At 37.8% G+C, this 19,566-nt stretch overlaps 1 protein-coding gene across 5 annotated transcripts in view; it reads left to right on the top strand.

Moving 5' to 3' along the window:
* Positions 1 to 19,566, top strand: part of MIA2 (MIA SH3 domain ER export factor 2) — a 115,703-nt gene that overhangs the window by 12,587 nt on the left and 83,550 nt on the right. The window contains exons 4-6 of one of the 5 annotated variants that reach the window (XM_023189662.1): positions 852 to 2,082; positions 6,949 to 7,167; positions 7,272 to 7,372. In XM_023189662.1, the coding sequence (XP_023045430.1) occupies positions 852 to 2,082; positions 6,949 to 7,167; positions 7,272 to 7,372 (1,551 nt within the window). Of the gene's footprint in view, positions 1 to 851; positions 2,083 to 6,948; positions 7,168 to 7,271; positions 7,373 to 18,147; positions 18,306 to 18,834; positions 19,440 to 19,566 lie in introns of those variants that run through there. The other 4 variants (XM_023189663.1, XM_023189666.1, XM_023189669.1 and 1 more) reach the window with 4 other exon arrangements.

The following is a 19,566-nucleotide window of genomic DNA, read 5'->3' as shown; positions in this document are numbered from 1 at the left end:
CCCAAAATTTCAACTATTTAATAACAAATAAATCATAATGGGCCTGGTGCAGTGGCTCACATCTGTAATCCCAGTGCTTTGGGAGGCTGAGGTGGGATGATTGCTTGAGGCCATAAGTTCAAGAGCAGCCTGGGTAAAATAGCGAGACTCCATTTTCACAAAAGATTTTTTTAATTAGCTGGGTAAAATATCAGCTACTTCGGAGGCTGAGGAGGGAGGTTCACTCGAACCCTGGAGTTCAAGCAAGCTGTGAGCTGTGCTCCACCCTGGACAGCAGAGCAAGACCCTGTCTCTAAAAACAAACAAACAAAGAAACAAAAAACCGTAATGTAAAAGGTTTTTCATTTAGGTTTACAAACTTAGCCTCGAAGTCAGTTGTGATACAAGTGTTTGAGTTTTTGCTCTGCTCTTGAGCTAGTCATGTGTTTTGGGAAAATCACAGTCATCCTTTTTACTTCTTTTTTCTTTTTTTTTTTGAGACAGAGTCTCTCTCTGTCCCCCAGGCTGGAGTGCGGTGGCACGATCTCAGCTCACTGTAAGCTCCACCTCCTGGGTTCACACCACTCTCCTGCCTCAGCCTCCCAAGTAGCTGGGACTATGGGTGCCTGCCATCACACCTGGCTAGTTTTTTGTATTTTTAGTCAAGACGGGGTTTCACCGTGTTAGCCAGGATGGTCTCGATCTCCTGACTTCATGATCTGCTTGCCTCAGCCTCCCAAAGTGCTGGGATTACAGGTGTGAGCCACGATGCATGGCCCGCAGTCATCCATTTTAAATGACTCAGGGAGAAACAAGGAGCTCTAGTACATTCATGTTAATCATATGTACATATGTATATTTTTTCCTTTTAGGAATCTGACTTTCTTTGTCTTCTTGGAGTAAGTTACACATTTGACAATGAAGATAGTGAATTAAACAGTGATTATGGTGAAAATATATATCCTTATGAAGAAGATAAAGATGAAAAATCTAGTATATATGAAAGTGATTTTCAGCTAGAACCTGAATTTTATGCAACTTACGAAAGTACTTTGTTTGAAGACCAATTTCCAGCATTAGAGGCTCCTGAAGATATCGGAAGTACCAGTGAATCAAAAAACTGGGAAGAAGTAGTTGTTGAAAGTGTGGAACAGGATCATATTCCAGAAGTGCGTGTCCCACCATCTTCAGCTGTGCCTGGAGTCAAAGAATGGTTTGGATTGAGAGGAGAACAAGCTGAAGAGAAGGCGTTTGAATCAGTTATTGAACCTGTACAAGAAAGCTCATTTCGAAGTAGAAAAATAGCAGTGGAAGATGAGACTGACCTAGAGGAATTAAATAATGGTGAGCCTCAAACAGAACATCAGCAAGAATCTGAATCAGAAATTGATTCAGTGCCAAAGACGCATTCTGAACTAGCATCTGAGTCAGAGTACGTTACCAAACCTCAACCCACTGATTGGTTTGGTGGTGGATTTACAAGTTATTTAGGTTTTGGAGATGAGGATACAGGGCTTGAATTATTAGCTGAAGAAAGCAATTCACCACTACAAGATTTTCCCAATTCTATATCATCTGATAAAGAAGACACAGTTCCATGTACAGAAATATTAACAGAAAAAAAAGACACAATCACTAATGATAGCTTGAGTCTCAAGCCAAGTTGGTTTGATTTTGGTTTTGCTATGCTAGGCTTTGCATATGCCAAAGAAGACAAAGTTATGTTAGATGACAGGAAAAATGAAGAAGATGGTGGGGCAGGTGAACATGAATATCCTCTAACGAGTGAATTAGACCCTGAAAAAGAACAAGAAATAGCAATGATACAAATTATGGAAACAGAAGATCAAATAGACAAGAAAGCAGTCTTAGAAAAAACAGATGAATCTGATACCATACCATATTTGAAAAAGTTCTTGTATAATTTTGACAACCCTTGGAACTTCCAGAACACTCCAAAGGAAACGGAATTGCCATTTCTCAAACAGATACTGGATCAAAATAATGTAATTGAAAATGAAGAAACTGAAGAATTTTCCATTGATAATTATCTCACAGATAATACAAAAGTTATGATGTTCGAAAGTTCATACAGTCTGTCAGGTTGGTGTGAAAATATTTATATTAGAATTTATTTTATTTTTAAACATAATTTATTTTCAAAAGTGCAAATCAGATGAAAAAGTCCAGGAATCCGCATTTTTCAAAATATTTAGCTCTTTCTTTTTTTTCTTTTTTCTTTTTGAGACAGAGTTTCACTCTTGTTGTCCAGGCTGGAGTGTAATGGCGTGATCTCAGCTCATCACAACCTCCACCTACCAGGTTCTGGTTCAAGCAGTTCTCCTGCCTCAGCCTCCTGAGTAGCTGGGATTACAGGCATGCGCCACCACACCCAGCTAATTTTTGTATTTTTAGTAGAGACGGGCTTTCACCATGTTGGCCATGCTGGTCTCGAACTCCTGACCTCATGATCCGCCCACCTCAGCCTCCCAAAGTGCTGTGATTACAGGCGTGACTCACCATGCCCGGCTCAAAATACTTAGCTCTTTCATCAATTTCTGGTTTACTCTGGAATTTAGATCTTAATATTATAAAATAAAATCTCAACAGAAAAACAATGACTGGAGATCTAAAGATGTTCCAAGAAAATCTTAGTTTACAATAAATTTTAATTTTTATCAAAATATTGTATGTAAATAGTTTAAAATTTGAAATAGTGCTAAGACATTTTTTTTTTTGACAATAGCAATGTCTGTTCCCTCCATCTACCTCCACTCCCACTGCTTTCCCAGAGATAATAATTTTCTTTTTTTGTTTTTAAAGCAGTATCTTTTTAGTATTTAAGAGTTTCCTAAATCGAATCTTTATACTGTTCTGCTTTGATTGCCCTATTTTAGACAATGTCTATTGACTTTCTATGCTGGTAGGTGTGGATTTTCTCATTCACATTCACTTTTTAGCCCAATAACACCTTCCCAATACAACTATATTTGAATGGTTTTCTTAGAAACCTAAGCTAAGAGAAACTTTTTTTTTTTTTTTTTTTTTAGATAGGGGTCCGGTTTTTATTTTATCATCTAAGCTGGAGTGCAGTGGCATGATCTCAGGTCACTACAGCGTCGACCTCCTGGGCTCATGCAATTCTCTCACCTTTGCCTCCCAAGTAGCTGGGACTATGGGCACGTGCCACCATGACCGCTAATTTTTGCATATTTGTAGAAGCAGGGTTTCATTATATTGCCCATGCTGGTCTCGAATTCCTGAGCTCAAGCGATCTGCCCCACTCAGCTGCCCAAACTGCTAGGATTACAGGTGTGAGCCATTGTGCCCGGCCAACTAAGGGAAACTTTAATTAAATAGTTTTGATTCCTAAATTAGATCTTATTCTAGGTCTGTAGATTTGCTTTTCCTAAGAAGGACTATGATAACAAGAGTTTTCTTTTGTTTTTGTTCTGAGACAAGGTTTCACCCTGTCATCTACGCTGGAGGGCAGTGGTGTGATCACAGTTCACTGCAGCCTCAAGCTCCAGGGCTCAATCTATCCCTTGACCTCAGCCTCCTGAGTAGCTGGGACAACAAGTGTGCACCACTACACCCAGCTAATTTATTTTTATATGTTGTGGAGATGGAGTCTCCTTATGTTGTCCAGGCTGGTCCCAACTCCTAGGCTCAAGGGATCCTCCTGTTTCAGCCTCTCAAAGTGCTGGGAATACAGGCATGAGCTACTGTGCCCAGCTGATAACAAGGGTTTCCTTTAAGTGTCAATGTAATAAGAAAACTCAAGCAAAAGGGAAAAAGTTTTCAACTTTCTCCCTCAAGCCCCTCAATTCTGAGAGTTCAACAGAGGGCAACAGAAGAGAGCAGAATATAAGATAATACTTTCAGATCTAGATGTCCAGGTATCTAGCAACTCCTATTATTAAAAACATGTGGATTGTATTTTAAGTAGAAAATTTTATAATATGACTTTTCCACATCTCCATCCTTATGACTCTGTGATGGACAGAATATAAACACAGCAAATATTGACCAATAATACAAAAACAATTAAACCCTAGAATGACAGAAAACCTTTCACAGGAAGAGGGCAACAAACTCAGAAGGAAACACATTTCCATTAGAACCAGGTGATTTTTTTGAATTTCCAGAACTATATGTAACACCTTAACATTCTCTAAAATGGGAGCTCTCTACTCAACATCCTCAACCAACATATAGATATTTAGATTCTAACCCTTTTCCAAATGAGAAAAGTGCAGGTGTGATGCTTTTTATGACTAAAAAGCTTAGAGACCTTTTTAGGTTGTTAAAGGCTAATTAAAAGGTAAATTATCTTGTTCTAAACTTGTTAGATCCTAAAGGAATATTTAAGAAAAGGCAGATCTACAACAAAACAATATTAGATACAGAAATCCAGATGATTCCAAAGATTGACATATAAAAATATTTTAGAGCACAATCATAGAAACTCCAGGAATTCAAAAGGATTTCACAAAAAAATCATTTTTGTAAATTTTATTTAGCTGGGAGTGTTGGTGTGCTCCTATAGTCCCAGCTACTTGGAAGGCTGAGGTGGGAGATCGCTTGAGGCTAGATGTTCGAGGCTGGCCTGGACAACACAGTGACACTTTCCCTCTGAAGAAAATATTGGTGGGGTGTGGTGGCTCACGCCTATAATCCCAGCACATTGAGAAGCCGAGGCAGGCAGATTACTTGAAGTCAGGAGTTTGAGACCAGCCTAGCCAACATGATGAAACCCCGTCTCTACTAAAAATACAAAAATTAGCCGGGCATAGTGGTGTGCCCCTGTAATCCCAGCTACTCGGGAGGCTGAGGCATGAGAACCATTTGAACCGGGGAGGCGGAGGTTGCAGCGAGCTGAAATTGCAAAACTGCACTCCAACCTGGGCAATAGAATGAGACTCAGTCTCATATACATATATATACACATATATATATTTAAAATTTATTATTTCATATAGAGATACTGGAAGAATTTCTAAAACTGGTAAATAGTTAAATGAAAATAGGATGTTGCTGCAATTTTAACTAGTTTTGAAGAACTTTTATGAAAATATTCATAAATTCTTTTAAATTTCAGAAAAAAAAGATGTCATTTATTAACAAAGTGGGTTATTCCAAAACACTACAATATTAAATAAAAATTGAATGAAAAACAACCTGAGATCATGCAAAAATTTGTTTTTAAAAAAGCATCCTAAAAGAGAGATTTCTATAAAGCCACAGGCCCTATTTTCTGGATATTAGAGGAAGAATTAAACAGCAAATCTTTTCAGATTTCAACAACTCTTTCAGGGAATAACAAATGAAAACTTGCCGTAATTATAGTGCATAAGCAAGATGAATCACTGATCTTGAATCTATGTTTGTGAAAGGCTCAGACTTGAGATAACCACATTTACAGAAAACTAACATACTGATTTAGGAATTTACAAAACAGGTAAATTAGGGAACAGTTATTTACATTACAATGTGAATAACGACTTTACAAAAGGATTCCAATTGTGCATACTTAAATAATGATTTTCCCAAGTACAGTTAAATATTAAAAATTATTATTTTATTTGACTTAAAATTCTGCTAATAAGCAATAATAAAGAAAAGCATATCCATATTTAATGTAAATCTTAAAACTTAGGTTTAATTGTGTAAATAATACCTAAAAATATAATTAAATATGAAAATAGAATAGGGAATATTCATTTTTCTTATTATATATTTATTTCAAATGCAGTTTAAAACAACATTTTAAAATAATCAATATAGTTATGTATAAATTTGAGTATATTTATTGAATAATCTTTTTATTCTTATAGCATTAAATGTTATTGTAGATCACTACTTGAGTCCTGTATGTACAATAATCCCTTTGAATTCAGACTCCTGATTTGAATGCTTTTAAGTATTATTATCCACAGGTGCTATTACTAAATTACTGATATGTGTTTGCTCAATTGGGACTTTCATCTTTTAAACAATGATAAATAAATGACAGTGTCAAAGTGCTATGTTAAGACTCATTAGCTCAAAGAGCAAAATTAGACATTGAATAATTCACTTCCTACTCTTTATTATTGTTTTTCAGGACCACACTGATACTTTATTTTAGACATTACACCTTCTGGTTAACAAATGCATACATAGCGGGAATAAAATCTGAAGGGAATCTATGTGTTGCCTTATTCTTAGTCATATGCTTATATAGTACAACAGAATTGTTGACAGTTATGTTAGTTTTAGGGTTTTTTTAAAAAGTAATTTTTAGGACAAAAAGGCATGTAGAGAATAGAATTACATATAGCTTTTGTAATTCTTCCTTGGCTGAGGAATAAAGAAAAGGCTATGTAGTATAAAAGCCCCCTAAAAGATGTCTATATCTTAACCCCCAGACCCTGAGAATATGCTACTTTACATGGTGGAAAGGACCTTGCAAATGTGATTAGGGACCTTGAAATGGAGAGATTATCCTTGTGTGTCTAATATAATTACAAGGCTCCTTATAAGAGGAACGTAGGTGTATCAGAGTAAGAGAGACAGAAATTAGAAGATGCTACACTGCTGGCTTTGAAAATGGAGGGTGGGGCCATGTGTCAAGGAATGCAGGAGGCCTCTAGAAAGTAGAAAAAGCAAGGAAATGGATTCTGCCCTAGAGCCTCCTGAAGGAATGCAGCCTTGCCAACTTCAACACCTTGGTTTTAGAATTTCTGACTTCCAGAACTCTAAGAGGATACATTTGCATTGTTTAAACCACCAAGTTTGGGTAATTTATCTTACTAGCAATAGAAAGGTAACACAGGATACAATTTATGTTTTAGTGTATCCTTTCTTTAATGAAGTATCATAATGACCTACAAAAGTTCAGAAAAAAGACCTGCCTAGAAAACAAAAGGGGAGCCCTCAACAAAGCAAGTATTTGGGAAAAACACATTTCTTTTTATTTATTTGTAGATATGGTCTCTAACATAGAGTTACCTATGAGAATTCACGAAGAAGTACATTTCAAACCCTCATCTTCTAAAGATAGTGATGAAAATTCAAAACCATCAGTAGACACTGAAGGGCCTGCTCTGGTTGAGATAGACAGATCTGTGGAAAATACCCTGCTAAATAGTCAGATGGCTTCAACTGATAATTCTTTGTCTTCTCAAAATCATATTTCTCAAAAAGGTAAGAAGCAGGTTATTTATTCTCCAATGCATCAATTAAGGAAGAAATTAGAATCAGAAGTTATATAACATCACGTTAACATATTTTTATTTATAAATCAACAGAAGATGCTTCTGAGTTTCAGATTCTGAAATACTTATTCCAAATTGATGGTTATGATTTCATGAATTCTGCATTTTCATCCATTGTAATTCTTACAGAAAGGGTAAGTTTGCCTTTTAAACCTTTAGCAATAATTTTACCTATTTTGCTAAATATAAGATTGGCTACAAAATATGTTTGAGTGAATCCTCCCTGTATAATGTTTATGTAATATTTCTCTTTCCATGACATCTTACCTGTAAGATTTCTGTTTATATGAATGTTTTGTCAAATGGATATTGATTTTTAAAAACATTTCCCTAAGCTTTGTTGATGTTGACCTTGAGCAGTATTTGCTTTTTACCTCGCCCTCCCCATTTTTCAAATTAGGGAAAATTATGTACGAAATAAGTTAACTCAGGAATAATAGGAACTAGAGCTAGGTATGGTGGCGTGTGTCTGGAGTTCCCACTACTTAGGAGGCTGAGGCAGGAAGAGCTTTTGACTGAATGTAACAAAGAGAATAAAAGGGAAGAGTGAGCCCAAGGGTTTGAGACCAGTCTGGGCAACGTAGCTAGACCTTATCTCTTAAAAAACAAACAAACAAACAAACAAACAAACAAAAAACCGAAAATGAAAAGCAACTTGTTTGTATTCAATTGAGAGTTGTAACCTCAAAATGGTATAATGTAGGAGTACAGAAGCAACTAAAATATCAAAATTTAACCAAACGGTAACTGAAATTCCAAATTCTATTCACTTTTTCACTTGTTGTAAATTTTACTATTAAATGAGATATTGCAAAAGGACTAGCTGTAGTACTTGGCATATAAGAGGCCTTTTACAAATGTTGCTTTTCTCATCTATTGCTATGATAGAAATAATTGAGGAAGTGCTTTTATCTTCTTATTTATATTCTAAGCTGTAATTAATAGTGGTTGTTTTCAAGGAGCTCACTCTAGTTGGAGGACACATATAAAAAAGTAATCCTTTTAATATAGTGCTCTAATAGCCACAGGGTGCTACTGATATGCAGGAGTAGCTGCCTAGTAGATTGATTGGGAGGGTTAGGTAGAGAGGGCGGGGAGAAGGAGCCTGGGAGAGTGTCCCAGAGAAGATCTTATTGGAGCTGATTTTGAAGGAAGAGTAGGAGTTAGTCAGACAAAGAAAGGGTAGGCATTCTAGGTTGAGAAGAGCACTTTTAAAGTAGTGAAGTGGGAGGGAATACGGCACTTTTGGAGCACAATAAACAATTGAGTTTGAACATAGATTGAAGTTGAAGAAGTACAGAGAGGTCAAATAATAGGGAGTTCAATTCTATCTTATAGATGATGGGGCACTATTGAATTTTAAGCAGGCAGTAAAATGAAAAAGTTTTATTTATAAAGTCTGTCAATGCTGTCAAATAAAGATTAAAGGGGTAAAGACCGGAGGCACAGAGTTCAGTCTAGAAGCTGTTGTGTTAGTTCTGAAAATGAGGAAAAGGCGAAAATCTAAATCAGCATTTACTAACTCAAATGAAATGAGTGAAGTGTGGGTAAAGGTGAGAACTGTAGCCAACTAGAGATTGTATGCCCTGTCTAAAGGATAACGGTACTACTTACCTTCAGCTTTGTTTCCCCAGATACTCTGATTTTCAAGAAAAGCTGGAAATCTGGATTTTTGTGTGTGAAATTTCACAGTTTTTAATACTGGCAAATATTCAGAGTAAAATAAAACACAATGTAGGTCAGAAAAAACATTCTGTGAGTGGGATTTGGCCCACTGGCCACATTTTTTAGCCTCTGGCCTAACATCAATGGTTGTAGTCGAAATGATTGGAAGGACAAATTGGATAGATCTTTTGTAGACAGAATCATTGGATTTAATGACTGACTGAATGCAGCATGGAGAATTACAAGGAAAAGTGAGGATACCAGGTTTTGAGCTCGGGGACCCGATAACTTATGAGGTTTCTAGCTTGGGGGACCCTTTAGATGGTGGTGCCACTGAGTCTTTGTGAAAACTGGGCTTAATAACACACATCATTTTGCTTTGGGAGGCCTCTTCCTCAATTGTTTTTTTTGCTTGGTTCAAGAGAGTTGACATTACGTGATAAATAAGCCCAGAGAAATCATTAATTTATTCTGTATGATTTGGTGTTGAAGATGTTGATTATAAAACGTTAGTTAGGCCGGGCACGGTGGCTCCACTTTGGGAGGCCAAAGAGGGCTGATCACTTGAGGTCAGGAGTTCAAGGCCAACCTGGCCAACGTGGTGAAAACTCGTCTCTACAAAAAATACAAAAATGAGCTGGGGGTGGTGGCGCGTGTCTATAATCCCAGCTACTTGGGAGGCTGAGACACGAGAATTGCTTGAACCTGGGAAGCAGAGGTTGCAGTGAGCCAAGATTGTGCCACTGCACTCCAGCCTGGGCCATAGAGTGAGACTCTGTCTCAAACAAACAAACAAACAAACAAAACAAAAACAGAAAAAGTTAGTTAGAAATCTGTCCCAGGTTAGGAGAAAAGAAAAACTAATAATAATGATAATTACAAAATAGTCCATAATAAAACTTTCAACTCCCCATGGAATTAATTCTATTTTTTGGTATGTCTTGCTGACATAACCCTCCCCTTTTAACCCCCTCCTCCACAAATTATATGAATGAAGTTAAATAATTGAACAGATAATTTGCTAATCAATACCATGATATTCACTTCTGTATAAAGTGCTTGTTTATTAATAAAGTCTACACTAAATATGCTCTTATTTGGACTCAGTAAACATAGTTAAATACATTTTACTTGGACCATTTTGGATGAAATTATTTAGACATGAAAATATTGAATTTGCATTTATGTTAATTATCTTGTGATCTTGGAAGGTCACTTATTGTCTGGGAAGGAGTCCCAGTTTGAAAACTCCAGTATCAGAGCTGAGATGAGATCACAGGCTGCTGGTCAAAACTGGCTTTGTATTGTCTAAGAAAATTATGAATGAGTTGTCAACATTTAAAAGGTGAGCTCATCTTAAAATCTGAATTTCTGGGTTCTCTTGAAAAAGTAGAAGACTGTGATATATAGCTGTCAATTTTTCTGGAGCAGAAAGAAACTCAAGTTTGTTAGTGCTTGCTTACATAGACGTGGACTCTCCATTTTCCTACATTTATGTCAACTGTTTGGTCTCTATAGGGCTATAAGTTCATAATCTTCAGACTAAATATTCTGAGAGTTCCTGCTAGATCTAGGATTCTAGCAATCTGAATGTATCTATGAAGCACCCATAATATAGATTTGAATAGCTGTAGTAAATGGAAAATTGGAGCAATTTTCCAGTTACATTTAGGTGAAAGGTTTCCTTGTCTTCTTGTCTAAATACTTTAGGTAATTCTTCCAATTCAATGGTCGTTTCAGGTAGATTTTGTGCAGAACATACCTTCTTTGTAATGTTCAAGTACTAGGGATCAACACTACATTTTTCTTTTGAAAATTAAAATGATATTTCTTAAATGATTCCATCACATCAAAAGCAATGGGAAATTAAATGAGGCAGTTATTTTAAAAAATATAACAAAAAAATTCTGAGAAAGCAAAAGGTTTTGGAAAAAAATGATTTTTAAGTTTAAAGATTCCAAAATTGTGAAGAAATTGGAATCAGCACTACTGAAAACTGAATAAGTGTTTTGAAAGTTCAAATATAGAAACTATCTAAAAAAGAAAAAATAAACATAAATAGAAATTATGAGCAAAAAAAGAAAATACACAACAAGCCAAGAGACTTATGCCAAGAATAGAATTTCCAGAAAGAGAGAAGGCAAATGAAGAGAAGGAAGCAATAATTCAAGAAATTTTAGAAAGAAAACTTATCTGAGCTTTAAAAGTAATCAAGTTGGTTTTGAGTGAGATTCTTAATCCTGAGTTCTAAGTTGATTGCTCTGTGGTCTGAGAGACTGTTATGATTTCCATTCTTTCGCAGTTGCTGAGGAGTGTTTCACTTCCAATTATGTGATCGATTTTAGAATAAGTGCTGTGTGTCATTGAGAAAAATGTATATTCTGTTGATTTGGGGTGGAGAGTTCTGTAGATGTCTATTAGGTCTGCTTGGTACAGAGCTGAGTTCAAGTCCTGAATATCCTTGTTAATTTTCTGTCTCGTTGATCTGTCATAATATTGACAGTGGGGTGTCAAAGTCTCCCAATATTATTGTGTGGAAGTCTAAGTCTCTTTGTAGGTCTCTAAGAACTTGTTTTATGAATCTGAGTGGGTGCATATATATTTAGGATAGTTAGCTCTTCATGTTGCATTGACCATTATGTAATGCCCTTCTTTGTCTTTTTTGATCTTTGTTGGTTTCAAGTCTGTTTTATCAGAGACTAGGATTGCAACCCCTGCTTTTTTTTGCTTTCCATTTGGTTGGTAAATCTTCCTTCATCCCTTTATTTTGAGCCTATGTGTGTCTTTCCACATGAGATGGGTCTCCTGAATACAGCACACCAACGGGTCTTGCCTCTTTATCCAATTTGCCAGTCTGTGTCTTTTAATTGGGGCATTTAGCCCATTTACATTTAAGGTTAATATTGTTATGTGTGAATCTGATCCTGTTGTCATGATGCTAGCTGGTTATTTTGCCCATTAGTTGATGCAGTTTCTTCATCATGTCGATGGTCTTTACATTTTGGTGTGTTTTTGCAGTGGCTGGTACTGGTTTTTCCTTTCCATATTTAGTGCTTCCTTCAGGAACGCTTGTAAGGCAGGCCTGGTGGTGCCAAAATCTCTCAGCACTTCCTTGTCTGTAAAGGATTTTATTCTTCTTCACTTATGAAGCTTAGTTTGGCTGGGTATGAAATTCTGGGTTGAAAATTCTTTAAGAATGTTGAATATTGGTCCCCACTCTCTTCTGGCTTGTAGGGTTTCTGCAGAGAGATCTGCTGTTAGTCTGATGGGCTTCCCTTTGTGGGTAACCCGACCTTTCTCTCTGGCTGCCCTTAACATTTTTTCCTTCATTTCAACCTTGGTGAATCTGATGATTATGTGTCTTGGGGTTGCTCTTCTTGAGGAATATCTTAGTGTTGTTCTCTGTATTTCTTGAATTTGAATGTTGGCCTGCCTTGCTAGGTTGGGGAAGTTCTCCTGGATAATATCTGGAAGTGTGTTTTCCAACTTGGTTCCATTCTCCCCAGGACTTTCAGGTACACCAATCAATCAATCATAGATTTGGTCTTTTCACATAATCCCATATTTCTTGGAGGCATTGTTCGTTCCTTTCCATTCTTTTTTCTTTAATCTTGTCTTCACGCCTTATTTTAATAAGTTAGTCTTCAGTCTCTGATATCCTTTCTTCCTCTTGATTGATTTAGCTATTGATATTTGTGTATGCTTCACAAAGTTCTTATGCTGTGTTTTTCAGCTCCATCAGGTCATTTGTTCCTCTCTAAAATAGTTATTCTAGTTAGCAGTTCCTGTAGCCTTTTATCAAGGTTCTTAGCTTCCTTGCATTGGGTTAGAACATGCTCCTTTAGGTCAGAGGAATTTGTTATTACCCACCTTCCGAAGCCTACTTCTGTCAATTCATCAATCTCATTCTCTGTCCAGTTTTGTGCCCTTGTGAGAGAGGAGTTGCAATCATTTGGAGAAGAGGCATTCTGGTTTTTGGAATTTTCAGCGTTTTTGTGCCAGTTTTTCCTTTTCTTCATGGATTTATCTACTTGTGATCTTTGAGGCTGGTGACCTTTGGATGGGGTTTTTGTGTGGGGGTCCTTTATGTTGATGTTGATGTTGTTGCTTTGTTTGTTAGTTTTCCTTCTAACATTCAGGCCCCTCTTCTGCAGGTCTGCTGCAGTTTGCTGGAGGTCCACTCCAGACCCTGTTCGTCTGGGTATCACCAGTGGAGGCTGCACAACAGCAAAGATTGTTGTCTGTTCCTTTCTTACATCAAGGGGCACTGGCCTGATGCCTGCCGGATATCTCCTGTATGAGATGTCTGCCGACCCCTGTTGTGAGGTCTCTCCCTGTCAGGAGGCGTGGGGGTCAGAAACTTACTTGAAGAGGCAGTCTGCCCCTTAGCAGAGCTGGTGCGCTGTGCTGGTAGAATCCCTCTTGTTATGATCACCTGCTCTATTCAGAGCTGGCAGGCAGGAACGATTAAATCCTCAGAAGCTCTGCCCACAGCCGCCCCTTCCCCCAGGTGCTCTGTCCCAGGGAGATGGGGGTTTTGTCTGTAAGCCCCTGACTGGGGCCCTACCTTTCCTTCAGAGATGCCCTGATCAGTGAGGAGGAATCTGGAGAAACAGTTCTGCCCAGTCCAGACCACCTGGCCAAGGAGGCAGATTTTGGAGAGCTACTAGTATACTGACTCTCCTGGTTCAACAATGGAAAGAGAAGAAGAGTATCTCTTTCAAATCTCCACAAGGAGCCTTGGCAAGGGTAATTTGAATATTTAATGGATGTCTTTTGAAAATTTATTTACCCTTAGCACTTTTCTTTTCTCTCTCTCTCTCTCTCTTTTTTTTTCCTATTTTTTGAGACATGGTCTTGCTCTGTCACCCAAGGTGGCGTGCAGTGGCCCTATCACAGCTCACTGCAGCCTCAGCCTGCTGGGCTGAAGCAATCCTCCCACCTCAGGCACCCGAGTAGCTGGGATAACAGGCATGTGCCACCATGCCTGGCTAGTTTTTCTTTTAAATTATTATTATACTTTAAGTTCTAGGGTACATGTGCACAACGTGCAGGTTTGTTACATATGTATACATGTGACATGTTGGTTTGCTGCACCCATTAACTCGTCATTTACATTAGGTATTTCTCCTAAGCTATCCCTCCCCCATTCCCCCAACGCAGGACAAGCACCGGTGTGTGATGTTTCCCACCCTGTGTCTAAGTGTTCTGATTGTTCAGTTTCCACCTATGAGTGAGAACATGCGGTGTTTGGTTTTCTGTCCTTGCGATAGTTTGCTCAGAATGATGGTTTCCAGCTTCATCCATGTCCCTGCAAAGGACATGAACTCATCCTTTTTTATGGCTGCATAGTATTCCATGGTGTATATGTGCCACACTTTCTTAATCCAGTCTATCACTGATGGACATTTGTGTTGGTTCCAAGTCTTTGCTATTGTGAATAGTGCTGCAATAAACACATATGTGCATATGTCTTTATAGTAGCATGATTTACAATTCTTTGGGTATATACCCAGTAATGGGATCGCTGGGTCAAATGGTATTTCTAGTTTTAGATCCTTGAGGAATCGCCACACTGTCTTCCACAATAGTTGAACTAGTTTACAGTCCCACCAACAGTGTAAATGCATTCCTATTTGTCCACATCCTCTCTAGCACCTGTTGTTTCCTGACTTTTTAATGATCGCCATTCTAACTGGTGTGAGATGGTATCTCATTGTGGTTTTGATTTGCATTTCTCTGATGACCAGTGATGATGAGCATTTTTTCATGTGTCTGTTGGCTGCATAAATGTCTTCTTTTGAAAAGTGTCTGTTCATATCCTTTGCCCACTTTTTGATGGGGTTGCTTGATTTTTTTCTTGTAAATTTTATTAAGTTCTTTGCAGATTCTGGAAATTAGCTGTTTGTCAGGTGGGTAGATTGCAAAAATTTTCTCTCATTCTATAGATTGCCTGTTCACTCTGATGGCAGTTTCTTTTGCTATGCAGAAGCTCTTTAGTTTAATTAGATCCCATTTCTCAATTTTGGCTTTCGTTGCCATTGCTTTTGGTGTTTTAGACATGAAGTCCTTGCCCATACCTATGTCCTGAATGGTATTGCCTAGGTTTTCTTCTAGAGTTTTTATGGTTTTAGGTCTATCATTTAAGTCTTTAATCCATCTTGAATTAATTTTTGTATAAGATGTAAGGAAGGGATCCAGTTTCAGCTTTCTAGATATGACTAGCCAGTTTTCCCAGCACCATTTATTAAATAGGGAATTCTTTCCCCATTTCTTGTTTTTGTCAGGATTGTCAAAGATCAGATGGTCATAGAAGTGTGCTGTTATTTCTGAGCCTCTGTTCTGTCCCATTGGTCTGTATCTCCATTTTGGTACTAGTACCATGCTGTTTTGGTTACTGTAGCTTTGTAGTATAGTTTGAAGTTAGGTAGCTTGAGGCCTCCAGCTTTGTTCTTTTGGCTTAGGATTGTCTTGACAATGTGGGCTCTGTTTTGGTTCCATATGAACTTTAAAGTAGTTTTTTCCAATTCTGTGAAGAAAGTCATTGGTAGCTTGATGGGGATGGCGTTGAATCTATAAATTACCTTGGGCAGTATGGCCACTTTCATGATATTGATTCTTCTTATCCATGAGCATGGAATGTTTTTCCATTTGTTTGTGTCCTGTTTTATTTCGATGAGCAGTGGTTTGTAGTTCTTCTTGAAGAGGTCCTTCACATCTCTTGTAAATTGGATTCCTAGGTATTTTATTCTCTTTGTAGCAATTGTGAATGGGAGTTCACTCATGATATGGCTGTTTGTCTGTTATTGGTGTGTAAGAATGCTTGTGATTTTTGCACATTGATTTTGTATCCTGAGACTTTGCTGAAGTTGCTTATCAGCTTAAGGAGATTTTGGGCTGAGACGATGGGGTTTTCTAAATATACTATCATGTCATCTGCAAACAGGGACAATTTGACTCCCTCTTTTCCTAATTGAATACCCTTTATTTCTTTCTCTTGCCTGACTGCCCTAGCCAGAACTTTCAACACTACGTTGAATAGGAGTGGTGAGAGAGGGCATCCCTGTCTTGTGCCACTTTTCAGAGGGAATGCTTCCAGTTTTTGCCCATTCAGTATGATACTGGCTGTGGATTTGTCATAAATAGCTCTTATTATTTTGAGATACGTTCCACCAATACCTAGTTTATTGAAAGTTTTTAGCATGAAGAACTGTTGAATTTTGTTGAAGGCCTTTTCTGCATCTATTGAGATAATCATGTGGTTTTTGTCTTTGGTTCTGCTTATGTGATGGATTATGTTTATTGATTTGCGTATGTTGAACCAGCCTTGCATCCCAGGGATGAAGCCAACTTGATCTCGGTGGATTTTTTTTTTCCTATATTTTTTGTAGATGCGAGATCTCACTATGTTGCCCAGGCCGGTCTGGAGCTCCTGAGCTCAAGGGAATCCTTCTGCCTTAGCCTCCCAGAGTGCTAGGATTCCAGGCTTGAACCATTATGCCTAGCATCTTTCTTTTCTTTTTTTCTTTCCCTTACCTTCCCTTTTCTTTTTTCTTTTCCCCTCCCTCCCTTCCTTCCTTCCTCTCTTTCCTTTTTTATTTTCTTTCTTTTCTTTTATTTTCCTTTCTTTTCTTTTTTCTGCGATAAGAGTTTCACTCAGTCACCCCTGCTGGAGTGCAGTGGAGTGATCTCAGCTCACTGCAACCTCCACCTCCTGGGTTCAAATGATTTTCCTGCCTTAGCCTCCCGAATAGCTGGGATTACAGGTGCACACCACCACGCCTGGCTAATTTTTTGTATTTTTTAGTAGAGACGGAGTTTCACCATCTTGGCCAGGCTGGTCTCGAACTCCTGATCTTGAGTGATCCACCTGCTTTGGCCTCCCAAAGTGCTGGGATTACAGGTGTGAGCCAACTGCACCCAGCCCTTTCTTTCTTTCTTACTTCCATTTTTATTTTGGATTCAAGGGGTACATGTGTAGGTTTGTTACAAGGGTAGATTTTGTGGTGCTGAAATTTGGGCTTCTATTGATTCTGTCATCTAGATAGTGAATATTATTCAGTGGGAAGTTTTCCAGTCCTTGACCCCCTCCCTCCCTCATTTTTAAGTACCTAGTGTTTATTTTTCTCATCTTTATGTCTGTATGTACCCAAGATTTAGCTGCCACTTATAAGTGAGAACATGTGATATTTGGTTTTCAGTTTCTGCGTTAATTCACTTAGGATAATGGCCTCCATCTGCGTCCATGTTGCTGCAAAGAACATGATTTCATTTTTTATGGCTGCATAATATTCCATAGTGTATATGTACCACATTTTCTTTATCCAGTCCACCGTTGATGGGCACCTCGGTTGAGTTCATATCTTTGCTATTGTGAATAGTGCTGCGATGAACATAAGAGTGCATGTGTCTTTTGTTAGAACAATTTACTTTCTTTGGGTATATACCAAGTAATGACATGGCTGGGTCGAATGGTAGTTCTATATTTAACACTACTTTTTTTCTATTTTACAATTGAGGAGCCTTTTTGGGTTCTAACATTTATATATTCTTAAGTAGAATGCTTCATTTATTCACAGCATATACAATGGAAATTACCCAGCTATTGTTCAACAGGTAGATCCTGATTCAATATGTTCTGAGAACAACTCTTACATCACTAGTACAGAGATTAAAGATATGGCTCCACAATTTTGATTTTCTTCCAAAGGACTAGATCTTAAAGTCTGTAACACTGCCTGTTTAATTAAAAGGGTGTAACTAGTACTTACAGCTTTGCAATGGGACCCTTCATAAGGGATGTCAGTGTCTAGGTTGTGAACAAAGTTTACTGGTTAGCATGTTTCTGATGTTCTTGGATGTTTTCTAGTACCTGTCACAAACACTAACAGCATTTGTTCTAACATCTGCTTTAAAACAGGCACTATATAAGACCAAAAAATCCCATGTCTACTTATGGAGGACAGTCTTTGAATATCTTTTAAATGATAGAGATCATGTACTCTATATGAATAGGCTATAGAATAAAACATTTTAGTGTTTATCATTTATCAAATTCAGGATTTTTCTTTTCAATTACAGATTGTAAGAGGGTAATGATATGTACGACACTTAAAAAAATATATAGGTGCGTATATATGTGTGTGAGTATATATATACTTAATAAGGATTGAGGTCCATGAAATTGGGTTATGGGTTGGTAGTCACAACTCCACCTGTAGCACCCCTTCACCACACAAATGTCAAAACAGGATCACAGAGTAGAAACAGAAGAGTGCAGGATATATTAGAATCTGAAATCTTTCTCAAGGATATGAGGTGCCTGGTAGAACTTTATTTACATGTTAGGAAATTTTAACATGAGCTTTTTAAGAAATGGAATTCAAAAATCCAGAGGAAGAGGTGAGTTTGTAACTATTAAGCATACTGAAAAAAATTAGGTTTGGAATTTTGCACTAAGTTTGTTAAGCTTTACTGTGTTTTTGCTATGGGGGACACTTGGATTTTTCTTTTTTTTAAAATTTTCTCCTCTGTCCTTACTATTTTTAATATTTGGAATGGTAATTATTGAAAATTGGAGAGGGGCATAGAGTGACTTGGGAGGGCAAAGGGACGTTTTGTTTTGTTTTTTATTTTTTGCAAGTTCTAAAACCTGAAAATGATTCTGGAGTCTCCTGAAAATGTTCAGACACACTGAAGAATTTTTATCGAGTAATACAATGTTCTAATTGAGGCATACACATTGTTCTAGGAGACTGTGAAATTCTAAAGATAAAAGTTTGATTATGCTTCTGTTTTGACTTCAATAAAATATTCACATAATGTAATTTTAATATACACTAATACGTATGAAAGTTGTGTATGCTCTCCAAAGTTTAAGGTATAAACCTGGGAGAATTACTAAGGTAATGGAGAATTACTAAGCAATTTCGGCTACTCTGTTATTAGCATTTCCTGAAACTCCGCAGGCTGATGTGGCAACGGAGAAATAGCAATCTGAGTTGTGAAAAGCTAGGCCGCATTTTGGTCCTGAAAAATCACTTGCTGTGAACTTGGGCCAGTTTTTGATTTTTTAAATGGCATAACAATTCGTTGCTACAAGAGGTTACATCAGGAAAATTTCCTAAGGATTTAAGATTTTGTTCATCTATTGAGTTCTTTTGGGTGATTTATTTAGGAGGAAGTATCTGCTCCTTTTTGAGTTGCTTCACCAAAGACTTGAGTGAGAAGGCAGAATATAATAAGAATGATTATGCTGGCAAGGAAGACATATATATGAGATGGGTTATCCTTTACACCTACGTCAGCTAAAACCGTCTCCTACGAACAAATCCAGCACTTGGCACTTTATTCGACGGTCCTAAAAATAGGGTCCTAAATTTGGAAGGCAAGGTGCTACTTTTAGTTCCTCTTCTCGGAGGAAAACAGCCGCGCCGAGCCAGGCCAAGGTCCACGGGGATTTGATTTAGTATTTGGGTAACTGGGTGCTAATGGAATTGAAAACAGCTGGGCCTAGCAAATGCCCAGGTGACTCAGGTAAGCGAAGAAACCCGATCGAGGTTCTCTTGCGTGGGACAGGTTAAACTCTGACTAGACCACAGCTGAGCCTGGACGCCTTCCTGTCCAAAGTCCAAGGTCCGGACATGGTTGGCAGGGCGCACCG

The sequence above is a fragment of the Piliocolobus tephrosceles genome, chromosome 6 (genome assembly GCF_002776525.5).
Source record: "Piliocolobus tephrosceles isolate RC106 chromosome 6, ASM277652v3, whole genome shotgun sequence".
NCBI classification, from domain to species: domain Eukaryota; kingdom Metazoa; phylum Chordata; class Mammalia; order Primates; family Cercopithecidae; genus Piliocolobus; species Piliocolobus tephrosceles.
The sequence above is the reverse complement of the archived record's forward strand: the minus strand, read 5'-3'. Positions and strand labels throughout refer to the sequence as shown.